The sequence below is a fragment of the Acomys minous genome (genome assembly GCF_964271855.1).
Source record: "Acomys minous genome assembly, chromosome: 11".
Lineage (NCBI taxonomy): Eukaryota > Metazoa > Chordata > Mammalia > Rodentia > Muridae > Acomys > Acomys minous.
Window position 1 is genome coordinate 72,793,768 of NC_140492.1, and position 25,198 is coordinate 72,818,965.

A 25,198-nucleotide genomic window follows, 5' to 3' on the forward strand; every position below is an offset into this window, starting at 1 on the left:
GCAAGGGGGTGGGGATGGCTATTGCAGTTAATTTACCAACATGGTCTAATAATGTTTATTATTAGGCCTATAATTATTATTACATCAGTGTTTTCTAAACCCACTACCAATCAATCAAGACACAGACACCTGTTATATTTTAAAATAGCCTTAGTTAGCCTGGGCAGGGCAGATATTAATCCCCTAAACTACTTCCCATAGTGGGGCAGATATGGGATCTTTGTCCCAATCCATGCCATCTGATTTTAATAATTTCTATCAAGCTACCTCCCATCCATAATCTCAAATACTTGTTAATGTTCTTCATCTGAGCCAAATCTCTATCCACGCCGGCCATGTGCTTCTCCTCCATCTAACCCATGATGGCACAACCTTTTTCATCTCTCTTCTCTCCTCTGGTCTCTCCCCACCGCCACCCCCATTCTCTCTGTCTCCCCAAACCTGAGAACCTTAGCCATGCCTATCCCATTTGCCCTGCCCAGATGTGATGCCTTTTATAGGTCAAATAGGTTAGGCTCTTAGGTGGGGCACAGAGACAGCCAGCAGTAATCAGCACAAAAATACATCAGACCAACTTCCAACAACTTGGGCCCAGACTAAGGCAAGATTACAATCTCTTCACAGATGGCTGTAGTGACTTCAAGAGCAAAACCAGATAGATTCTGGTAAAACTAGGGTTTGTTCCTTCTGTGAAGCCTGTATTTACAAAGCCCTTCGGTAGCCGCCCCCCTCAACACACACACACCACACACACACACACACACACCATGAGACTGTTCTTTCCTGGGGCAATGACAAGAGTCCTCAGCCTGGGAAAAGTGGAATTAAGCATTTATCTCTCCCTATATCCTCTGCCCTGCTCTGAGTCTCGGAGAAACATCAAGGAGCTTCATCCACTGCCTGAAAAGATTAACACACATTTCCCTGCTAGGTACAGAACACCAAAAAAGCCCACATCTCTATAGTGGCCTAAGGCAGCAGAGGGGAACCGCCAGGGATTCTGTGAACAGGAGATGGGAGTCCAGAGAGGCAGGGGCACTGAATCTGGCCTGTGCTGGCTTATAAGCCTTCCATACCCTGGATGCACCTGGAAATGTGCAACTTCCGGCCTGCCTCTGTTTCCCAAGGGCCCTACAGATAGTGCTAATGGAGATGTGTGTGTGTGTGAGAGAGAGAGAGAGAGAGAGAGAGAATGTGTGTGAAAGTGCGGGTACCTAGGCATCTATGCTGAGTCCAGTGTGCTCACTCAATAATGACTGGTTGGCAAGAACAAAGAAAGTAAAATGCCTGGGGCAAGATCTCACTTCTGGGTCCACCTGTGTCTAATTGTGCACTAGCAATAAAAAAAAAGACACCGGGCCGGGCGTGGTGGCGCACGCCTTTAATCCCAGCACTCGGGAGGCAGAGGCAGGCGGATCGCTGTGAGTTCGAGGCCAGCCTGGTCTACAAAGTGAGTCCAGGACAGCCAAGGCTACACAGAGAGACTCTGTCTCGAAAAACCAAAAAAAAAAAAAAAAAAAAAAAAAGACACCAGGAGCTTTTCAGAGTCAAGACAGTTGCTACTAATCCATTGGCATCGGCACTTGCAATGGACGCCATTTGGCATCCTGGCATTGAGATAGTATTGCGGCTCTGGGAAGGCGGAGTGAGCACCCCCCCTCCCCCAGGAAAACAGAGTCCTCCCAGAATGCAGCTCTTGCTATGTAGAACAGCACTACAGATGACATTCTGGCTAAGTTGCTGGGTGGTGGGGGAGTCTCTCTCCACCATTAGAAGTGGATTTAGTACACCCAGCTGTCCACTGGCATGTCTCCAAAGGCATTGGCCCCTAGACATCCCGGAGCCCTCCTCTTGAAAACCTTGCAGTTTTGCATCACTGCTTCCCCATACTTACTGATGGTACAAGAGTCTAGACTGTCTCCTCTCTGCTGATAGAGGGTAGAGGGTAGATATATAACCTCCCCAAATTAGCCCAAACTAGAAATGCCTACCTCCAGAGACCTGTCCGCTGTAGATTCGGATCACCAGCTGCAGAGAGAAGAACAGGATGGGTAGAGACAGCGCAGCTAGGGCTGCCTCCCTCCCAGGCAATCTCTTACAGTCTCCCTCCCAGGCAGGGGTCAAAAGCACAGCAGGAGACCACAGGAGCCAATAACACAGTTCCCCCCTCCCTCTCATTCCCCCTATAGCCAGCAGCTGGCCAGCTCTGTAGGGGCAGCGCTGGGGAAAGCCACAGAGCGAAGGTGTGTGTCAGGAAGAACTTCCTAACCAGTCAGCACTTAAAAGACTGAAAAGGTGGCTACAAAAAGTGGTGAGTTCCCCCGTTCTGAGGGCTGTGCGATTGGAGGTGGAATGGCAATGAGCCAGACTCAAATAGGAGAGAACAGAAAAGGGGCAGGGGCTCACATCCCATCAAGAGGCTACCTGCTGCCTGGGACAGGATTTGAACCACCAACCAGCATGGTCTTATGTCTCTCTTTCTGGGAACGCTTGTCCAACCCACGTCCCACTCTAGAGGTGCATAGCTTGGTGCATTGGAGACAAGCTACTGTTTACCTGCTAGACCATATCCAGACCACACTCATTTACCTCCAAACCTATGTCCTACCTGTCCACCACAACTACTTCTTAGTCCCGTAGACCAAGTAAGTGGTCTGGTTGCTCCTTTGGAGACTTGCGGGCAGGAGCACAGGGTGATTGTGCTAACCTGGAGGAACTATGGAAATGCCCGGCCAGGTCTGCCACCTGCTGGCCACAAGTCACAGTGCAGGGGGTACTGTCTTGTGTGCAGATGGTTTCCATGGGCTCTCAGAAGGAATCCAGGTAAGGCTGAGAGCGAGAGCAGATCTGTAGCTAGGTCTGGCTAAGCTTTGCCTTTGCAAATGCTTTGCTGATGCCTTGCCAGTTTTCCGCAAAGCGGCATCATTTCAGTTTGGGACCATGGCGCCTAGATCCTCCATGTAGCTACTGCCAAACCTGCCATCTTTAAATTTTTTAATCACTGGGCCTGGAGAGATGGGTCAGAGGTTAAGAGCACTGTCTGCTCTTCCAGAGGTCCTGAGTTCAATTCCCAGCAACCACATGGTGGCTCACAACCATCTATAATGTGATATGATGCCCTCTTCTGGGGTGCAGGTGTGCATACAGGCAGAGCATTGTATACATAATAATAAATCTTTTTAAAAGTTTTTAAACTACATTTTATTTAGTGTGTGTGCACCACAATGCACATGTGTTGATCAGAGGAAACTTAAAAGGACTCAGTTCTCCCGTTCCACCATGTGGGTCAGGTGACCAGGCTTCACAGCAAACATCTTTACTCCCATGGCCATCTTGTTAACCCTTTATTTTACCTCAAATGACTAGCTTAAGTGCTCTGAGCAATTTTATTTATGTCTGTAAAGTGCAGTGAGTGAGAACTGGGTATCAAGACACCGAATTGAGAGGCTGTCGTACATTATTATCATTGTCCTTAATGTAGTTGTCATCTTTGAGCACTCACCTTGAGGAGGGCCTCTGATGCGCCACCTTAGTGATGCTCAGGCCCCTGATGCTAAAGGGAAGCCCTAGTGAATGCCTTGGTCCTGCTCCAGCGTCCCCAGTCATGGCCCAGAGAGCTCAAGCATGGTCAACTCCTTATCCTAGGGTCTGGGCCTGCAGGACAGCCTCCATGTCTACTCGAAGGCTAAGGAACGCAAAGTGGAGCAGAAGTCCCGAGTTCTGTGGTGCAGCGACTGCAATAGATAAGGGAGTCCAGAGGCCAGGGAGCCAGACAGTCTGGATTGAATTGGAGGCGACAAAGGGAAGGGAGGACTATCCAGGACAGATGCGAGTATGATCTAGAGGTTAAGACCAGGACACAGTCTAAGGGGTGGGGGTTCAGGGGCTATCTCAATCTCGCAGAGGTAGCCCGCAGGCTGAAGAGCTGTGGCAGATGCCCGCACAACTCCAGCCTTGGCGCAGCTCCAGTCTTGGCGCAGCTGTGGGGGCGGAGCCTGGAGTCTCTGAGCGACGGCACGTTCGACCAATAAAGCTGCTGCTGTGGGTTCGTCGCTCCGTCCTTCGCTGCTGCACCCAATAGCGAGCGCTCTGGTGGCGGGTTAGGCGGGCCCTGGGCTGGAGGCTAGGGCGCGCGGGTGCGGCACCCGGAAGTCGGCGGCGGCGGAGGCGGTGAGTGTGCGGCGGGAGGCTGGGGCTGGAGGTCTGCGCGCCTGGCGGGGCTAACCCGCGGTTGGGCGCCGGGCTCCTGGAACGCGGTCCGGACCAGGTTGGTCGAGGGCGAGGCGGCCCGTACCTTGTCCTAACTCAGTTTCCCCTTTCCAAGGCGTAAAATAGAAAGTAAACGGTCTGGCTCGGGACTCTAGACCGACAGACTAGACCATCTTTCTGAAAATTGAAAGCAGCCCACTTGGTACTAGAAGATGCTTCTGATTATCCCTGTCAGGAGTGGGTGCGGGGAGGGGGTCACGGCCGGCGGAGCAGGCTTGCTGTGTAAGAGGCTAGATTGGCAGGACTGGGTGCTGCATGGTTGTTGCAGGGTGGAGGGCTGCTATCTCCAGCGTCAGGGACTCATTTGGAGCCTAGTCATGCCGCCCCTGTCATCCTGATCCCCGCGCTGAGGCCTCCTCAGGCCTCACAATATGTCAGAGTAGGCAGCAAATGCTGGGTCATTCCTATGCCTAGTATGGGCTTTACTAGCTTGGCCTGGTAAACCCTTGCTCGGAACGGGAGGGCATTGCGTTGTAATCTGCGTCCAAGCCAGGCCTGGCTCATTAGCAGCCCAGGTTTTGCTTGTCTTAGTCACTTGGACAGTGGACAAGGAAGATCCGATGTTGTGACCCCAATTGTCTACCCTCAACATCTTTCCCGTGCTTCCTTTCGCCACGTCTTTAGAGTGAACCTTATGCCCTTGCACAAGTCCCTGATCCTCAGTCCCCCGGCCCTCCCCCAGTGAAGTGTGTCTTGCTTAGCAGACCTGTCTGCTGTCTGGGTCTGCTGTTTTGCCACTACTGGGCCGAGAGCCATCTTCTATGAGGTAGATGTGACAGCTATAAGTGACAGCTGAGTGACACTTTGAAAGATGTCCTCTAGAGCACTTTGGAAGGCAATATTCACTGATCCAATCTTGTTCATAGTGAAGAAAACTATACCTAAGGAGTCAAGTGTTTCCAAGGCTTTTCCAGGCCAGCGTGGTTGGCTGCCAGGCTTATGTTCTCCCCAGACCTCCTGGATCATGTGATCTGCTGGAGAGGGTGACTGTTGGGGATAGACTGAGAAGAGCCGGTGCCCCTCCTTCAGATTCTGAGTGTTCCTGCAGGGATGTGGGGTGCTGTAGTGCTCTCATCTCTTCAGGCCACCAGCCCCACATCTTCATTTTACTTTTCTGTCTTTATTTCACTTAACAAGTGTTTGGCGGACACCTGGCAAAAGAGGCACAGCTCCCAGCTGTGGCTCTCAGCAGCCTGAGACTTACCCCTAGTTTTAAGGACCTAAACTCAGGTCACAGCTTTGATGCTGAAAAGAATTCCAGGCTAGTCAGCTTTTTGTTTCTTTGGTTGGTTGGTTGGTTGGTTTTTCCAGACAAGGTTTCTCTGTGTAGCCCTGGCTGTCCTGGAACTTGCTCTGTAGACCAAGCTGGCCTCAAACTCAAAAGAGATCTGACTGTCTCTGCCTCCCTGAGTGCTGAGATCAAAGGCCTGCACCACCACTGGCTCGGAGCTAGCCAGTTTATGAAGCAGAGTTGGAAATTGTGTTAAAAATATCTCAATAGAGGCTTAAGCATGAATATTAGGAGCAAAGGAGATGCTCAAAAGAGAGTAAAACATCCCCCAGAGTTTGGGTTTGGGGCTTCTCAAAAGCAACTCATTGAGTGAGGCTTAAAAGTTCTGTTTTAGCCACATGAGGTGGTGCTGTAATCCAGCACTCAGGGAGGCAGAGGATGGTGGATCTCTGTGATTTGGAGGCCATCCTCATCTACAGAGTCCAGGCCAGTGAAGGCTAACATAGAGAAACCCTATCTCAAAAAAACCCAAGATGGATGGTTTCTGAAAGCAGTGACAAGGTTGTAAATCAAAAGTTCAGCCCTCAGGCAACAGGAAGGTATCTTACTGTAAACAGTTTTGTTTGAAGTTCTCTGATTATGACTGGGTCCAGAGATAAGGCCATACCCAAGGTCATATACGTTTTTTTCACGCCTTAAGCATGGCTTATTGCTGTTTTAACATAAAATACCTGTAAACGAGGCATGGTGGCTCACACCTTTAATTCCAGCACTTGGGATGAAGAGGCAGGCAGAACTCTGAGCTTACTCAAGGCTACACAATGAGACCCTGTCTCAAGAAAAAAAAAAATCTGTATATGAAGAGAATGCTGACTGCCAGCAACCTGCACGGCAGTGGCTGTTAATCGTGCGGCAGGGTTTGCTTTCCACCTGGCAAAAAGCTGCAATCTCATTCCAGGATGAGGCACTGTTCTTGCTTCTCATGTCCTCATCGTTTTTCCTGTCCCATCCTTCCATCCTGCCTCCCCGGACTGCAGCCCCTCCGTAGGGTCTCCTAGTTGCTCTGATGCATGTAAGCAAGCCCTTCCCTGGATGTAGGTGACCACCTGTAGAAAGTGCAGGACAGAAAGGCTTGGAGGAGTCCCAGAGGCACAGCCAGGCTTGCTGTTGACACACTATGTGGGGGAAGAGCCAGAGCGCATCTTTTGATAACGTGTCAGCTTACAACAGCAGTGGCTTTGAGTCTGGCATTTGTTGATTCAGACTACAGGGCTTGCTGAAGGGCTCCTGACAACAAGGTCACCTCAAACCAAGTTGATCTTTGAGGTGATCTGTACAACTTCCACCTCTCCTAATCTCAGTTGTTCTCTGAGTCAGGATTTCCAATATAGTCTTTACTAGCCCAACTTGCTCTGTAGCCCAGGCTGGCCCTGAACTCATGGCTGTTTTATTTCTCAGTCTCCAGGGTGCTGTTATTATTTTTTCTTAAGTGTGTGTGTGTGTGTGTGTGTGTGTGTGTGTGTATGTGATATAAATATGAGATATAGTTTTGCTGTGTTGCCTGTGCTGGCATTGAACTTGCCATCCTCCGGTCTCTGCCTGCCATGTGTTAGGATTATAGGTGTGTGTGTCACACCCAGCTTTCTTCTGAGATTGCAAAAATTATGTACACAAACTTAAAAAGACCAGTGTCCATGTCCCAGCAACTGCTCGGTGGCACATTGCTGACATTTGTATCATAACTGACAATGTGTCTCAGTGCTTGCTTTTTAAAATATGTTTATTTATTCTTATGTATATAAATTTCTATCAGTATGTACACCAGCATGCCAGAAGAGTGCATCAGATCACATTATAGATGGTCATGAGCCACCATGGGGTTGCTGGGAATTGAACTCAGGACCTATGCAAGAGCTGACAGTGCTCTTAACCACTGAGCCATCTCTCCAGCTCCCTCAGTGCTTGCTTTTAACCTCTCTTTGGAGAAGTTGTGAGCAAAAATGGCTCAGTAGTTAAGAGCACTGTTCTTGCAGAGGTTCTAGGTTCAGTTCCTAGCAGCACCCAGATAGCAGCTTACAACTCCATCCAGTTCCAGGATGGACCTGAGACCCTCTTTTCTTTGACCTCTTCAGGCAGTTGGAATGCACACAGTACACAGACATACATGTAAGCAGCACACAGACATACATGTAAGCAGCATACTCATATACATAAATAAGTTTGATGGGGTTTTTATTATTGTTTTGTTTGTTTGTTTTTAAGAACTGCCATATTTTGTCTGGGTGTGGTGGCACACACCTTTAATCCTGGGAAACTGAGGTGGGCAGATCTCCAAGAGTTTGAGCCAGTCTGATCTATGTAGAAAGTTCTAGACCAGCCAGCGCTCCTGTTTCAAAACAAAACAAAACAAAACAAAATAAACCCAAAACCCAAACTAAACAGATTGCCCTAATTATGTGTTTATCTTTCAATACAAAACGAGGTGATGGCCAGGCCTATCCATATTGTGGGGAGCAGGGGACAGGCTGGCGAACCGAGCGGAGGCTGAAATGCAAAGCTCTCCTGTATCCACGGCCCCCTGTCATACCTATAGTAAGTTTGGTTTGTGCTCTTCCTTTGAACTGTGAGGAGACAATGACACCCTCGTGTGAGGCTGAATTTATGTCTTCAGAACACTGAGGAGATCTGAGGAGAAGGTATCAGAGGAGACAATCTGTCACAGTGAACTGCTGTGTCATAGCTGATTGAGCAGCGTAGCCTTACAGAGCTCTGGCTGCCAAGATGGGAGGAGAAGAGGGTGCTGCAGCCGATTGGTTGCCGGGAGACTGTCTCAGCCAAGGTCTCAGGAATGGCGACACTGTGTTCTATGTGTGTTTACCTCTTATGCTGCCAGCTCCCTGGAGCCCACATCACAACCCATCACACCAGACGTTTCTGTCTGTTTTGTCCTGCCCAAAAGAACAGCTACACACACACACACACACACACACACACACACACACACACACACACACACACACACGGGCTACCACAGCCAGCAGCAATTTGACTGCTTTACATGGGCTTTTGAAAGCCCAAGGAGCCTGTCCACTGATTGTCCTTTCCAGACTAACAGACTAGGCAGCCCTAAAACTACACTAAAACTGCATTTTCCTTCTTTCTTTCTTTCTTTTTTTGTTTTTGTTTTTGTTTTTGTTTTTGAGACAGGGTCTCTCTGTGTTAGCCTTGGCTGTCCTGGACTCACTTTGTAGACCAGGCTGGCCTCGAACTCACAGCGATCCGCCTGCCTCTGCCTCCCGAGTGCTGGGATTAAAGGCGTGCGCCACCACACCCGGCCTTTTCTTTCTTTCTTTTTTTTTCTTTTTTTTCTTAAAAATTTTTATTTATTTATTTATTTTTGGTTTTTTGAGACAGGGTTTCTCTGTGTAGCATTAGCTGTCCTGGACTTGCTTTGTAGTCCAGGCTGGCCCCAAACTCACAGCAATCAGCCTGCCTCTGCCTCCCGAGTGTTGGGATTAAAGGCGTGCGCCACCATACCCCAGCTTTAAAAGTGCATTCCCCCCCTCCCCAGAGCTGAGGACCGAACCCAGGGCCTTGCGCTTGCTAGGCAAGCACTCTACCACTGAGCTAAATCCCCAACCCCAAAGGTGCATTTTCAACCGTTGTCGGTCCTCTGTCATGTGGCTCTAGAGTCACGCAGCCTCTGTCCATAGCCTCGATCCATACAACCCTTGCTGGTTGTCTGGGACTGCTAGATCTCCAGCTGGGAAGTTCCTTTGTGTGTGTCCTGCGTCTTCACCTTTCTGCCCACAAGCCCTGCATGCCTTTTCCTCTATGCCCGAAGTGTGTGCTGCACGCTGCTCAGGTGAGTGAGGCGGCTGTCAGGCAGTCCACTTGTGCTCTGCCCTGCAGCCCTGTGTTCTGGGCCCCGTTGCTCATTCTTACTTTCTGCCTCCACGGGGAGAGAGCAAGATGTGCAAGCTTCCTTCTGAGGCACATTGGAAGGAGACAGCTTTCTTTGTCTTGAAACATGCCAACTGCGGGTATGCAGGTTTTCAGCACACACTTGATGGATTGTACCAGGGAGCCCAGCCATTCACAGACAGAGGCAGAGGCAGAAGCCACTGCTGGCTCCCAGGCATCTGCTTCCCACAGTCTGTCTATCCCTGAGACCAGTTGGTTCTGTCTGCCTTACTTATGTCCAGTCACTGTACAAAACACAGTGATGCTTGCTCTCCTGCCTGACACCTCCCTGCTGCTACCCCGGGGTCAGGGGCTTACTGCTGTTTTCCATTGTGTGCTACTCTAGGGCAGGACAGCACCAGAGGAAGGATGCGAGCTGGCTTTAGGTGTGATGTATTAGAGCACTTGTAAGCAAGCTAAGGCATGCATGAGGCTGTGGCTTCCATCCCCAGCACCACATGCACATGAACCACTAAAGACCCTGGACCTCGTTACTGTGCTGCTTGCCGTCCTCACCTATTTTCACCTGGGGCAGGGCAGACATTCCCTCCTAAGCCGTCCTCATTTATCTCCCAGCCCCCAGCCCCTGCCATCTGCTTCTTATAGTTTCTATTTGATTTACCTCCCATCCATAACCCCAAATACCTGCTAAGGTGGCTCATCTGGGCCCACATGGCTTTCCTATTCAATGGTGATCCCCTTCCTCCTCTGCTTCTCCTGCCCAAGATTTTACCTGCTCAAAGCCCATGAACCTCCACTGCAGCCCTTCCTTCTGCCTTGCCCAGGTGCAGGCCTTTTACTCAGCCAGTCAGGAAGGCAAGATTATACAGTGTTCTGCCCACATGTGTGCCTGCACACCAGAGGAGGGCACCAGATCTCACTATAGGTGGTTGCGAGCCACCACATGGTTACTGGCAGTTGAACTCAGGACCTTTGGGAAAACAGACAGTGTTCTTAACCTCTGAACTATCTCTCTGTGAGGCAAGATTATACAGCAATACTTAGGGTACCTGAGAATTCGTTTAGCCGTGCGACAACTAGATCTTGGAAGCCAGTAATTAGCATCAAAATAGCACCAGACCAACCTCCAACAGGCATGGTGGATTGGTGGTTAGGTGCTATTGGCTGCAGTTTGTTAAGAGGTCGTGGGCACCACCCAAACAGACAAGAACCCAGGAAAGAGGTGATCACACTTTGGGCTAGGAAGGGAGTTATCCAAGACAGGAGAAGCCAGACATGGTGGCGCACGCACGTCTTTAATCCCAGCACTCAGGAGGCAGAGGCTGGAAGATTGATGTGAGTTCGAGGCCAGCCTGGTCTACAAAGCAAGTCAAGGACAGCCAAGGCTACACAAAGAAACCCTGTTGGAACAAAACAAAGCAAAGACAGGAGATACAAACCTTGTACAATAAAGATGAGAGGTTTTAGGCAGGTGTGGCATATGCCTGTGATCTCAGGACTCAAGAGGTAAAAGCAGGAGGAAAAGGAGTGCAGAGTCAGCCTTGGCTACATAGTTCAAAGCCAACTTAAATTTCAGGGTCATGGGAAGGAGCTGACATGAGATCAGCCTACAAAAGAGCTTTGTTAGGAAACAGAGTCCTGACGGGAGAGCGGGCCCACAGGTCCAAAGAAGAGCTCCCTTGGGAAGGAAAGCTGCTGTGTATATCATGATGGGGTCTGAAGGAGAGATAGACCCCTGAATGCTGGAGTAGAGATACAGCATGGCCATGACAGCTGAGACGGGCCTTAAAGAGGAAGAGAATCTTTAAAATGGCGTGGTGGCGCATGCCTTTCACCCAAGCACTCGGGAGGCAGAGGCAGGCAGATCTCTGTGAGTTCAAGACCAGCCTGGTCTACAAAGCAAGTCTAGGACAGCCAAGGCTACACAGAGAAACCCTGTCTTGGGGGAGGGAAGGAAGAGATAAAATAAAATAAAATAAAATAAAATAAAATAAAATAAAATGTGGTGAATCAAGGAATTTTATAACTCTTGGGTTTTTCAGGGAGGAGTAGGCAGATTCCATATGGGGTGGGGGTGGGGAACTCCACCTACCTGCCAGAAAAGGAGAGGCTGAGCTAGGTAGGATCAGGGCTCAAACTGCCTTGAATTTGGGGTTGGGGTGTGAGGCTTGCTTTCTCTTTTCTTCTTTTTGGGCTGGCTTACAGTTTCACAGGTTCAGTCATTACTGTCATGGCAGGAAGGCAGCCTGCAGGTGGACATGGTGCTGGACAAGGACCTGAGAGTTGGACATCCTGATCCTGATCTCAGGGCAGCAGCTGAAGAAGACTGAGCCACACTGGGCACAACTTGAACATATCAGACCTCAAAGCCTGTCCCTCACAGTGACACACTTCCTCCAACAAGGCCACACCTAGTAATAGTGCTACTCCCTGTGGCCAAGCATTCAAACACGTGAATCTATGAGGGACCATTCCTATTCAAAACCATCACACAGGCTTTCCTTGTGTCTGCCTGCCTCTGCTGCCTGAGTGCTGGGATTAAAGGTGTGCACCACCACCTCCCAGTTTGGCATATGCCTTTAATCCCCCAGCACTTGGAAGGCTGAGGACGGCAGATCTCTGAGTTTAAGGCTAGGCTGGTATACATAGTAAATTCTAGGATAGCCAGGGCTACGTAGAGAGACCCTGTCCCAAACAAAACAAAAGCTCAAATGTAAGACGCTTCCTGGTTTTCAGAAGTGGCTAGTTGGACCAGGGGATCTGAGTCACCATTCTGGGAAGACTTCTGCCAGCAGCCTTAGGACACAGGAAGCCCTGAGCTTCACGGTGAGGATTCTTCCCTTCACAGCTTGCACATGCTCCTGGCATGGCCCACGTGTGCCCAATGACATCAGTTGTGTGTGTCCTTCATGACAGTGAGCAGGCTGTGTCCATGTGGGGCCTGGCAGCCTTTGGTATTGAGCATGTGGCTGAGGTCCAGTTCTAGCACCCCTCTCTGTCCTCCTCCTGGCATGGTCAGCAGAAGAATTGCCAGGTCCCGTGTGCTGTGTTCCCGGGCCTCGCCCAGCTGAGGCCACTTGTGTCCTGAGCATCCATTCTAGTTGGGACTGGGACCTGCCCTGGCTCAGGACCTGTTTGCCAGAGCTAGCCTCAACCATGGTGATACATGGAGATGGGATAGCTCAGAGAAAGCTGGGTACTCTCTTAGGGTTGGAAGCATTGAGTGTCATAGGAGATGAGACCTTCCTTTGTTGTCTTATCTGCACATAAGGACCTTGGCTGTTTTCAGACATGGACAGAGCTGGTGTAGATGTTCATGTATTCATTATATATATATTTTGATTTGTTTTGTTTTGTTTTTTGCTTCTTGAGACAGGGTTTCTCTGTGTAGCCTTGGCTGTCCTAGACTCACTTTGTAGACCAGGCTGGCCTCGAACTCACAGAGATCCGCCTGCCTCTGCCTCCCGAGTGCTGGGATTAAAGGCGTCTGCCACCACCACCTGGCCATTTATTGTATATTGAGCAGCCTCCTGTATGCTCTAGAAAGTAGGCAGCTCTCTCTAGAGTTCATATCAGGACTCTGGTCAGGGAGGAGTTCCCCTGTAGGCAGTGGGGCAGGGTGGGGTTATGTGCATTTACATACTGGAGAGTCTCCCACCACTTTTCCTCCAGTATCTGCTTAAGGTGTTGTAATGTAAACACCCTAAGGATGAAACTAATGTGCCCTGGCACCGAGGAGCACGCCTTTAATCCCAGCACTTGGAAGCCAAAGGCAGGCAGATCTCTGTGAGTTTGAGTCCAGCCTTGTCTACAAAGTGAGTCCAGGACAGCCAAGGCTACACAGAGAAGCCCTGTCTCGAAAAACAAACAAACAAACAAAAAAAGTCAAGGAACTAGATTTTATTTATTTATTTTTAAAGATATTTTATTTATGATATGAGTATGCTGTCTTCACACACACCAGAAGAGGGCATCAGATCACATTATAGATGGTTGTGAGCCACCATGTGGTTGCTGGGAATTGAACTCAGGACCTCTGGAAGAGCAGCCAGTGCTCTTAACCTCTGAGCCATCTCTCCAGCTCTATAAGAATTAGATTTTAATTCACTAAGCTTAATGATAAAAGAAAGACAGAGAGCTATGGAGGGAGAAATGGGGAGTGTGCTCCCAAACCTTCCAGCCTCAGGGTTTTTAAACCACGGGAACCTGACTAGCAGGAGACACTCCCAGGACACTTCCCGGGGCTTGTCTCCAGGGCGCCTTTGATAAGTTTTTTCTTCAAAGAGCCAGCTTTTGGCACCTTTTGTGTGGGTTAGGGTCTGCAAGGAACTAGCTTTTTAACACTTTTGGGTCTGGTGGGTTGTCAGTCCACAGGGGGTCTGCTCACCTATGTCGGAGCATGAAGCTTACCGGGAGGGAGCAAGGGCCCACACTCATTCAGGGTAGAACACTGAAAACTCATTTGAGTTTCTGCACCCGAGTGTGGACCCTACTTGGAAGAGTGAGACATCAAGAGGTCAGGATCTCCATCAGCCTGTTAGGGTAACTTGGTAGACGTATTAGAGTTTGGGAGATGGGCTTCCCTCTGGCCCAGGTATCCAGACTGATGGTGCAGGTATGACTAACCAATGTGTATTGTATTGATGCTCTGTGGATGTCAAGCCCTGTACTTTACAATATAAGGTAAGACACCAGACCTCGCAATGGGGATCAGCCAGCTTAGGCCTAGAGTCCTCAGCTGGTGATACCTAGGGGCGGAGCTTGTCCTTCCTTTCAGGTGAAGTAGAATGTGAGATCTACAGCACCACAGTGTTGCTCTACGGACATTTAAAATGTAGAGCCTGTCTGCAGTGTTTTGCGTTCAGGGAGTTGTAACTTCCACAGCCATAGAACACCACTGAAGGAAGTCAGGACAGGAATTCAAACAGGGCAGCAACCTGGAGGCAGAAGCTGATGCAGAGGCCATGGAGGAGTGCTGTTGAGAGTGGTTTGCTCCCCATGGCTTGCTCAGCCTGCTTTCTTACAGAACCCAGGACCACCAGCCCAGGGATGGCACCACCGCAATGTGCTGGACCCTCCCTCAGCAATCACTAATTATGAAAATGCCCTGCAGGCTTGCCTACAGCTGGATCTTTTTCAACTGGGATTCCCTGCTCTCAGATGACTCTAGCTTGTGCCAACTTGGCATAAGATTAGCCAGCACAGGGGTATACTCTTCAATTCTTTTTTTCTTTTTCTTTTATTTATCTATTTATTTATTTTACTAAATAATTTATTTTATCTGAGATCCTTTACAGATTTATCATACTTTCATACAACATATGATTTTATTTTACATTCCTAATAGGTACTATCAATAGCTTAACCTGAGTCTTTAAAATGTACTCTTCAATTCTGAGAATTTGTTGGCCTTTTTGTTTTGTTATTTTCCCTATATTCCGAGGGTCTATTTTCAATTATAATTTGTTATGGCATGGCCAAAAATAAGTTTGTTTTGGAACACATGCATGCACACGTGGGGGTGGAGAGAGAGAGAGAGAGAGAGAGAGAGAGAGAGAGAGAGAGAGAAGAGGGAAGGAAGGAGGGAGATGAGGGGAGCTCATGGGCACTGCCAGCAGGATGCCTTACTAGAAAGAGGCTGCTTAGGGAAGGCAGGGGTTCCCAGGGCTCTTTGTTTTGGTTTTTGTTTGTTTGTTTGCTTTTTTGTTTGGGTTTTTCTTTTTTTCTATACAGGGTTTTTTTGTGTAGCCTTGGCTGTCCTGAACTCACTTTGTAGACCAGGCTGGCTCGAACTCACAGCGAATCATCTGCCGCTGCCTCCCGAGTGCTGAGACCAAGGCCTGAGCCACCATGTCTCAGGGCTTCCTACTGTTGTGAGTGTTTGGCTTGCACTCATGAATATGCACTCTGTGCATTGCTTGATGGCTACAGAAGATGAAATAAGGGCGTTAGATCGCTGGAGTTACTCAGTTGTAAGCCGCTAGGGTAGTCCTGGGAGCTGCCCAGGTCCTCTACTAGGGCTGTACTTGCCCCTAAGCACTAAGCCACCTTTTCAGCCCTTGCTGTGTTTTTCAGGCTAGTAGTAGAACGTGTCATTGTCCACTTGGTGCTGGTTTTGCAAGCTTTTAGGATGCAAGAGTTACAGGGACATGGAGGCTTTTGGAGGCTTGCTCCTACAACAGTGGTCCTCAGCCTTTTAAACTCTGCGTGTCACATTTTAATACAGTTCTTCACGTGATCATCCCCAACCACAAAATTACTTTTGTTGCTGCTTCATAACTGTAAATTTGCTTTCTGTTTTTGTTTTTGTTTTTTGAGAAGGGTTTCTCTGTAACCTTAGCTCTCCTGGACTCACTTTGTAGACCAGGCTGGCCTCTGCCTCCCAAGTGCTGAGATTAAAAGTGTGTGCCACCACGCCTGGCCTAAATTTGCTATCGTTAAGAATCATAATGTGGGGCTCAGCGGTTAAGAGAACCGTCTGTGCTTCCAGAGGTCCTGAGCAACTACATGGTGGCTCACAACCATCTGTAATGTGATCCGATGCCTTCATCTGCAGATAAAGCACTCAAATACAATCAATCTTAAAAAAAGAATCATAATGTAAAGCCGGACATGGTGGTGCACACCTTTAATCCCAGCACTCGGGAGGCAGGGGCAGGCAGATCACTGTGAGTTCGAGGACAGCCTGGTCTACAAAGCGAGTCCAGGACAGCCAGGACTACAAGAGACACCCTGTCTCAAAAAACAAAAAAGAAACAAACAAGTCATAATGTAAATATCTGATATGTGAATGAAAAAGATTAATAAGAGGAAAGGAAACATGACTGGTCCCCAGTTTTGGGTTTTGGCACCAGATGAATGAAAAAAACGGAAGTAGAAGGAATAGAACTACTCCCACGTATGTGGAGGAGGAGGCTTATTATAGACATGTGGGAGAGCACAGCCAGAGGCAGGGACATCTGGGAGAGGTGACAGTGGGCATGAGCCTGCTAAGCTGGGCCCATGTGAGGCAGGGGGAAGGGAGGGGAGACTGGAGAGAGGGGAACCAGGTGGAGCAGCCAGGAGGCCCAAAGGCACACTAGGACAGGTGACCAAAATGGTTGGATTAAATAGAGAAGAGCATCCAAGCCCCTGGGCTGGAAGGTTCAGAGAAGAGGCATGGGGTCTGCCAGCCTGGAAGGCCTGGTAACAGGTTGGGACTGAGGGACCCTGGTGGCCAGTGTCTACTTTGATATGTTAAGCAGGCACTTCAGCCATTTGTCTCAGGCTTGAAACCTAACACCTGTGAAAGGGTCATTAGGTGCCCCTAGAGGTTTTGACCCGCAGGTTGAGCACCACTGTTGTGTAATTTTTTTTTTTTCTCTTTTGGTTTTTCAAGTCAGAGTTTCTCTGTGTAGCCTTGGCTGTCCTGGAACTCGCTTTGTAGACCAGGCTGGCCTCGAACTCACAGAGATCCACCTTCCTCTGCCTCCCAAGTGCTGGAATTAAAGTCTTCTAGGCCAGTCAATGGGTTAGAGTTCCTGAGGAGATTGCCCCAGTGCTTGCTGCATAAAGCCGTAAGAATGAAGAGCAGGTTGTGGTAGACCCTGGGATGTTGGGGATGCAGCAGTGTGAAATGTCCACTGAGGGCAATAAGTGGGGCCCACACCACACTACGTGCCAGTACAGAATTTAACTTTTCCCTAGTGGGTTCTCGTCTTCTTTGATCTGACCTTTTCTGACTATGTAGGGTGGCTGTGTTGAGTCCAGGTTTGACCAATCAGATCAGGTATAGGCTCCGTCTGCAGCGTTTTCTGGCCCGGTGGGACATGCCTTCGTGGAGCAGAGGCTCAGTGGCTCCGTAGACTGGGCTGTGGAAGTGGGCTGGGTGGAGCCTGTTGATAGGCCTTAGGGTCCAGCCCTTCAGGAGGAGTGTGGTGAATCCAGCAGCTCCCAGATGAGGAAGAGAGTGACAGGGTTAGGCTGTGACCTGGGACCAGGGACCACTGCACGGCCTTAAACCAGGGCACTCCCCACTCTGAGCCACTGTGCAGGGCCACAGTTTAGATGTCGGTGAAGAAACCTAAGACCTTCACTCAAGTGATTCGATGGAAGGATCCAGAGCACTCAGAGGCTCTTGTGTTCATGTTTATAGTTTATCACAGGGCACAGAATCCTGGAGACTGGGCACGGGTTCCTATTTGCCAGTTCTCGGTGGAGCTGCGTGCCCTCTCTCAGTTTTCTGAGCGGTGAAGTGGGAACAACACACATGGAATTTTCCAGCTGGAGAACTGCTCACTTGGGTATCTGTGGTTTCGCTGGGGCTTGATTATGGGAGACTGGCAGGTTTCTGGCCTGTTTGGCTGACCTTGCTTAGTACCCAGCTGATAACTATGTGGCCCACGGCCACCATCACAAGTCACAGTGGCACAGCCTATCCTGTACTACCCAAGGCTTCCGTGTCGGTGAGGACACTTTTCCCAAAAAAGGCATGCCAAAGAAACAGCTGGAGTGTACAGGGTGTGTGGGTGGCAGCCCAGATCTGCTGCACTACTTCTGCCTGCCAGCGAGGGCACTGAACAGAGGTGTGGGCTTGTGTTGGTGGCGATCGCCCCCAGGACGTGGGGTGCCAGATGTTGCAAGGGCACAGCGGTAAATGAGTGTGCGCTGTGGGTGCTCTGGACTCTCTGCAGTTGTGACCTCTGGAACCTTTCAGCATGGGTCCCAGTCCCTGGGCACTTGTTCAGTGCTTTCAGGGAGGGAAATCACAGCAGTCCCCCCCCCCCCCCCCCCGTCGCTGTGCTCAGCAGGATGCCATACTCTTCTCCTCCATTTTCACAAATGGCCAGAGGTTTTCTGTTTGGTTTTGGTTTCCATTTTACTGTATGTGTATGGGTGTTTCTCCTGCATGTGTGTCTGTGTACCAAGAGCAATGGCCATGGAGCCCAGAAAAGGCATTGGATTCCCTAAAACCAGAGTCACCAATGGCTATGAGCCACCATGTGCATGTAGGGAAATGAACTCCTCCATCTCTTCCAGGGACTTTTATTTATTTATTTACTTAAATTTCTCTCTACTGTTCTGATTAATCTGGCTTCAAGCGATTCTAGTATCTTATATGACCCTCATCACTCTGCCTTTTTTGGGTAGCCAAAGACAGAAATTCCACTGAACCCACCAGCTAATCAGCGCAGGAGTGGCGCCAGGTGAAGTAGAAATATCTTCAGGAAAACCGGGCTCATCTTCCCCCCAAACATGGCCCTTGTGCACAGCCTCATGGCCTGTAAGGACCCTTGTGGTGTGTGTAGTCTGCTGTGGTCCTGTGGTCTCCGCTGGTCCAGAGAGCATGGGAAGTACCTGGCGTGCTCAGGGTTAGTGCCCCTGTCAGGTGGTTTTGACTATCTAAATACCAACTTTCATGTGTGATCGGAAGACTAGGGCATGGGCTCAGGGTCTGCTCTCAGCCCTGCAGGCCAACAGGAGCAAGGGGAGAGCTAAAGAGGCCGCATGTCAGAGAGGACCTCACCAGACCACGAAAAGAGCATCAGAACTCTACTGGCACTGGGCTGGAGACACCTGCCACTCACGGGGGCTTGCCAGCAGCTTCCTGGGGGAACATCTGGGCTCAGGTGTAGGAGGGATGTGTTATGGGAGAGGTGCAGTGGGAAAGGTGTGAGAAGTAGTCGCTGGCCAGAGAGGATGGAGAGCCTGTTGGGCAGCGGGCCTGGCTTGAGTGGGGGGTGAGGGATTGGAGAGAAAGGCAGTTCCTGATGGTCCCCTCCCAGGGGCTGGCTTTCCTCTGGTCCTTCTCTCCCAATGACTGCGTCTTCATCGAGGCTGCAGCCCTGAGCTCTGCCAGCACCTCCAGCTCCAGGCTGCCTGGAGATACATCGATGGCCTTCCTGTGGACCATGGAGCCCTGCCCTCCCCACCACTCCAACCTACGGGGCTGGCCTGCTGCCCTCCTGGGCCAGCTAGGATGGCAGGTCCTGCAGTTGAACTGGAGAAACACCCTTGCTCGGGCTGTGTCTAGTGACAGTGGCCAGAACTGCCTCGGCCAGTGGCCCTGCCCAGTGGCTAGGTACACAGATAGCCTAGGGAGGACCGAAGGAGTCTGAGGTCCAGAAAGCTGGCCTCTTCTGTGACACCAGCAGCTGGCTTTTGCACATACCGTTAGTCCAGGAGCCGCCACCCACAGCAGCTGGCAGGTCGTCCCTCCTGAGGCCCAGCATGCTGTCAGTTCCCTGCACCGCCTCTGGATAACTGCTCGGCTGTCTCTCTAGCTGTGTCCAGTCCCTCTTGACTTCACCACTGCTCTTTGCCTCCCCCCTCCTCCTATCGTCTGGGCTTTGTACTCCCAAGAGGCGTCATTTTTCGAAGAACTTTGTAAAAGTTTCTTTTTGTGCTCTGAACTCTGGTTTGCCCTTTATTTTTCTCATCCTGCAGCTGTTTTCCTGGCTGCTATTGTTTTCCTAGAGTCAGAGCATGGCTTGTCTGTGATATATGAGTCAATCTGTCGTAATCGCCAAGGCCCTGAATTTCAGGGTCCTTCACCCTATAGTGTAGATCTGTCTCTGTTTCATGGAATGCTAGGGACGGCACAATTTCTCTTTTTCTTTTTCTTTCTTTCTTTCTTTCTTTTTAAAGTTTTTGAGACAGGGTTCCTCTGTGTAATAGTTCTGGCTATTCTGGATTCGCTTTTGTAGACCAGTCTGGCCTCCAACTCACAACCATCTGGCTGCCTCTGCCTCCTGAGTGCTGGGATTAAAGACGTGCGCCACCACGCACAATTTCTCATAGACCACCCCCATTTTTTTTTTTTTTGAGACAGGGTCTCTCTGTGTATCCTTGGCTTTCCTGGACTCACTTTGTCCTCGAGCTCACAGTGATCCGCCTGTCTTTGCCTCCTGAGTGCTGGGATTAAAGGCGTGCACCACCACGCCCGGCCTCCCCATTTTGTTTTATCCGTGCTCATTTTTATGTGTTTCAATGCTTTGCTTGCATGTACGTGGGTGCACCATGTGTGTGCCTGGTACCCACGGAGGCCGGAATAGATCCTAAGACTGGAATTACAGATGGTTGTGAGCTACTATGTGGCTGCTGAGACTTGAACCAGAGTCAGTTTTCTTAAATTCTGAGCCCTGTCCTCCTTTTTATATTTGAGATGTTATGTACGAGTATTATTGTATGTGGGTGTGGGCATACATGCCACAGCACACATGGGGAGGTCAGATTACAACTTTGTGGAGTCAATTCTTTGCTTCCACCTTCATGTGTGAGCTCCTGGGATTGAACTAAAGCCATCTTGTAAGCCCTGGGTGTTGGCTGTTGCTGCTGCTGGTGGTTGTTGTTGTTGTTGTTGAGACTAGGTCTAGAGCTCTGCATGTGTGACTCAGGCTGGCCTTGAACTCAGGATCCTCTAAGAGCTGAGTTCTCAGACATGCCACTACAACCTGCTTCCCTCTTTTTCTTTTCACACAGCTTCTGAAGATAGCTGTGGATGTAGCGCCCTCTTTCCCTGTGAGCGTTTGTCTCAGCCTAGCTCTAGGGTCGGGCCTTACCTTACCTTTGTATTCCTCTTGAGGGTGTCTGACACTCTGAGACTGATGCTGTGGCCTTGTCAGGGAAAGCTGAGCTTGCCTGCTTCCCCAGGGCTCTAAGGCAAACCATGGCAAGCTGTGGCCTGAGCCCCTCTACTGCTGTGGTGCAGGTCTGCAAAAATTTCATTTCATAGCCCCAATAATTAGAATGGCCAGTGTCTGTCACAGGCATACCCCTGGTGTCCCTGGAGCTGGGGCTTCTCCCAAGGCTGTAGTGGCTGTTAGGATTTGTGAAAAAGTGAGTGACAGTGGTCTCCAGGTCTCCAGCCCGTGCTTTCTGCTACTGTGCCCTCAGGGAGGCTTTGAAGGCCCTCATCTGGGTGACGCTCTGTATAGCTGCATGGAGATTGGGGACACGAGTGCCCTAAACTATAGACACTGCTGGAGCTGGGTGTCTTGTGATGGCCTCCTACAAGGAGGACCATCAAGGGCCTGACCCACAGACCTTCCGAGGGAGGCACCCAAACTCAAGTGGTCATGTTGCACTTAGCATCTAAGCCCCTCCCCAAGCCTGAGAGTGAGCACAACCTGACCCAACCTCCAGAGCCTCAAAGACAGGAAGCTGGCTACACTGACCTGAGGCATCTCTAGCTGTGCCTTTGTGATGCAGTAGCCTTCTCTGGGCATACATGTGCCCATGCAGACCATCGCATTGCTTACAAATATCACGCAGAGGTACACATGAACGTAGATATGTGTGCATAACTGCAAAATAATACATACACATTTTTGCACTTAGGCACCTCTGCAGACTTACATCTGTGTGCACACACTGCCCTCTACTCACTGCTTGCCTACCTCAGTAGTGGATCAGTTTCTTGGCTTTAGCTGTAGATATTAGCTGTATCCTGGAACTGTGATACTAAATCATTGTGGAGCTTCGAGTCTCCCTTCCAGAGTTGATGTGTCTAGATTAGCTCTATTCTCAGAACTACAAAGTACAGGGAAATGCCTTCTGGGCTCTAGAGGCCCTAGGGCATGGGGTCTATGTGACAAGGGATTGTGCACTTAGTCCACACTCAGTTAGCACCCAGGTGTGTGCACACATGCCTAGCACTGGTTTCTGCCTACTGATGTGGGCATGCAGAACCATTAGGTCCTTTGAGGTGGTGTGTGTTTGTGTGTGCTAGGCAAAGGCCTATGGGGACATGTGTCACAGATCATCCCAGGTGAGTGAGCCCTGAGGGCCTTGGGGATGCCATGGGCTGCCATGGGATGCGATGGGTGTGTCTCTCTCCATGGCTCATGGGCAGTATGTGGTGCCATTGCTGGGGAGAGGATTTGCTACCCCTTCAGCCCAGCTTCATGTATGGTCCATATTGCTGCTGCTGCGCCCTTCCAACACCCACTACCACCCCCACGTGGTGTGTCCAGGGTAAGGAAGTATCATGGTGGTGGCATTACAAGCTGATGCTGATGCCCCGGTGAAGAGAGATGTCTATGATGTCTCACTAGTTCAGCCCTCCTCACCGACAATGTGTCCTGGGCCACTGAGGCACCGGAAAGGCCCTCTGACACTGCTGTTCATACCTCATTATTCTCCTTTTCCCACAGACCTTGCGACCGTGTGAGCAAAGCCACCCTTGCAACCCATGTGCATCATCTTCTTTAAGTTCGATCCTCGTCCTGTTTCCAAAAACGCATACAGGTAACGAATGCCCTCGTCCTGCCTCTGCCATGCTGCACTGGGCCTGGGGGACACGGCCGTCCCTGACCCCTGGGGTGCTGTGCGTGCGAGAGACAAGGGCAGGCTGCTGGGGGTGTGGGCCTGTCTCTGCAGGCACCCTGCACAGGCCTGGTTCTCCTGCCGGGCACAATGGCTGCTTAGTGTGGGGTACTGGGGCCATTACCGTCCTAGAACAGGGACTCAGCTAATGTGTGGCAAGACAGGGATGAGGTGCAGTTCTGTGGCTTATGATTGGAGTCCCAGCAGCAGAATTGGGGTAGTGAAAACAGTGAGTGAGACTCCGCCTGGTTGGGTCACTGAGGGTTCTGGGTGGCAGTAAATTCAGGAAAGCATCCATGGGTTTGGGGCACTCGATCCAAGGAGTGAGGAAAGTGGGGTAAGTGGGGTACCAGCCTAGAACATGGGAAACAGCGGGCAGAGAAGAGTGAACTGAAGGCTAGCCCTCCCCACTTTCACCTACGTGTGAACTCTGGACAGTAGCCGATTCGTTCTGCAGGCCATGTCAACACTCGTTTGTGTGTATAGAGGATAAGGCAGAGATTTAACTGACAACCAGACATAGACTCCTGTCTTGTGTCTGGAGCATTTCCAAAGTTTTGAGATGTGTTCCAGAGTGAGAAGATACAAGTGAGGAGATAACAATTAGGATGTAACCTGAATACATTATCATAAATTAAAATTTTAAAAAAGATGTGGCTGGGTAGTGGTGGCGCACGCCTTTGATCCCAGCACTCGGGAGGCAGAGGCAGGTGGATCGCTGTGAGTTCGAGGCCAGCCTGGTCTACAAAGTGAGTCCAGGATAGTCAGGGCTACACAGAGAAACCCTGTCTCAAAAAACCAAACAACAAAACAAAACAAAAAACCAACCAGTTGTGTTCCAGAAATGATACAAGTTGTCTTTGGGGTTCCCATGCTGAAGGGCAGAGACCCCATGCCTGGCATAGCATCTGAATTCCCTCATTTCAGTCTCGGGGATGGGAGTGCAGGGACGTGGTGTGTCCTCTTTCTACAGAGGAAACAGAGCTGGAGCAGGCTACAGGAGGTGATGCTAATGGCCCTGGCAAAACAGTAAAGGGAGTCTGGGTCCATTCTGCAGGTGGAGGCTTGCAAGGAGAGTGATACAGAGCTAGTTACCTCAAGGGCTGTCTGGTGAGAAGTGAACTGACTAATGAATATGCAAGCAGCAGATATGAGTGGCAGTCGATACTCCAGTGCCCAGAGCAGAGCCCCATCTGCCACACCTATATTAATTAAGACGCACAGTTGGGGTGCTGCTCTCCTAGAGGACTGGGGGTATTCCCAGTACCCACGTGGTAGTTCACAACTGTCTATAACTGCAGTTCCACAGAATCCAGTGCCCTCTTCTGGTAGCCACATATACCAGGCACTCCAGTGCTGCACAGATATATATGTAGACAAAACACTTATACATGTGTGTGGGTGGGTGTGTGTGTGAGAGAGAGAGAGAGAGAGGGAGAGAGGGAGAGAGGGAGGGAGGGAGGGAGAGAAGGAGAGAGAGAGAATGTGTGTGAGAGAGAGGGGAGAGAGGGAGAGAGAGGGGAGGGAGGGAGAGAGCGTGTGGGGGGGAGGGAGGGAGGGAGGGAGGAAGAGAGAGAGTGTATGTGTTTGTGAGAGAGGGAGGGAGGGAGGGAGGGAGAGTGTGTGTGTGTGTATGTGAGAGAGAGAGAAAGAGAGAGGGGGGAGGGAGGGAGGGAGAGAGAGAGAGAGAGAATGTCCTATGGATGGCACAACTATGACTCCTTAATGACTGAGAAGTCCCTCGGGTGCCATCCTGCCGGATATTGCTGGAACCTGCCTTCTAAAGCATCTAGAGTTATGCGATCTGTCACAGGGCAAGGACTAGGTGGAGGTACTGACCCATGCCCGCCACTTATATTGAGCATTGCCGGAACTAAGACTTGAGGAGCTGCTTCTACAGCAGAGGCTGTAGAGGCCGAGCCTGGGCCTTGATGAACTAAGTTGAGAAGTGGTTGGCCAACCCCTTCGCTCCCCTCAGCCCCTGTGCTCATGGGAATTCTCCTTCACTGGCAAAAACAAAGTTGTGTTTTCATCTGGAGTGACGCAGCCCAGCAAGCAGTTCCTTAGTCTTAGGTGAGGTGTGAATCCCAGGATTGGCCATTGCCCTCTTGAAAACCACCTGCAGGTAAAATTAAAATGGGAAGAAAGAAAGATAAGAAATGGGCAAGTGCCGGGCAGTGGTTCATGCTATGAGTTCGAGGCCAGCCTGGTCTACAGAGCAAGTCCAGGATAGTCAAGGCTACATAGAGAAACCATATCTCAAAAAAAAAAAAAAAGAAAAGAAAAAAAGAAATGGACCACATAGAAGTAAATAGTGAAAGACCTACGTGAGCCAAGTGTGGCCACACACACCTGCAATCCCAGTCATGGTGGGACAAGGCAAGCCAGGCCATTAGGTGGAGGAGGCAGCAACAGAGTGACACCACTACGTCACTTTTTGTATTCACTGGCTTCCTTTCTACCATGCTC

General features: G+C 50.1%; 1 protein-coding gene and 1 long non-coding RNA gene across 6 annotated transcripts in view; one reads left to right on the plus strand and one right to left on the minus strand.

Moving 5' to 3' along the window:
• Positions 1-25,198, plus strand: part of TANGO2 (transport and golgi organization 2 homolog) — a 45,085-nt gene that overhangs the window by 450 nt on the left and 19,437 nt on the right. For 2 of the 5 annotated variants that reach the window (XM_084802461.1, XM_084802465.1), the window contains exons 1-2: positions 4,159-4,267; positions 22,558-22,651. In XM_084802461.1, coding sequence (XP_084658587.1) covers positions 22,596-22,651 — 56 coding nt within the window. In that variant the 5' untranslated portion in view covers positions 4,159-4,267; positions 22,558-22,595. Of the gene's footprint in view, positions 1-2,209; positions 2,312-4,079; positions 4,268-22,557; positions 22,652-25,198 lie in introns of those variants that run through there. The other 3 variants (XM_084802464.1, XM_084802462.1, XM_084802463.1) reach the window with 3 other exon arrangements.
• Positions 9,429-12,474, minus strand: LOC311609392. Its single transcript, XR_014783376.1, has 2 exons — positions 10,786-12,474; positions 9,429-9,690 (listed from the first exon to the last, which is right to left on the minus strand). It is a non-coding gene; the product is annotated as an uncharacterized lncRNA (long non-coding RNA).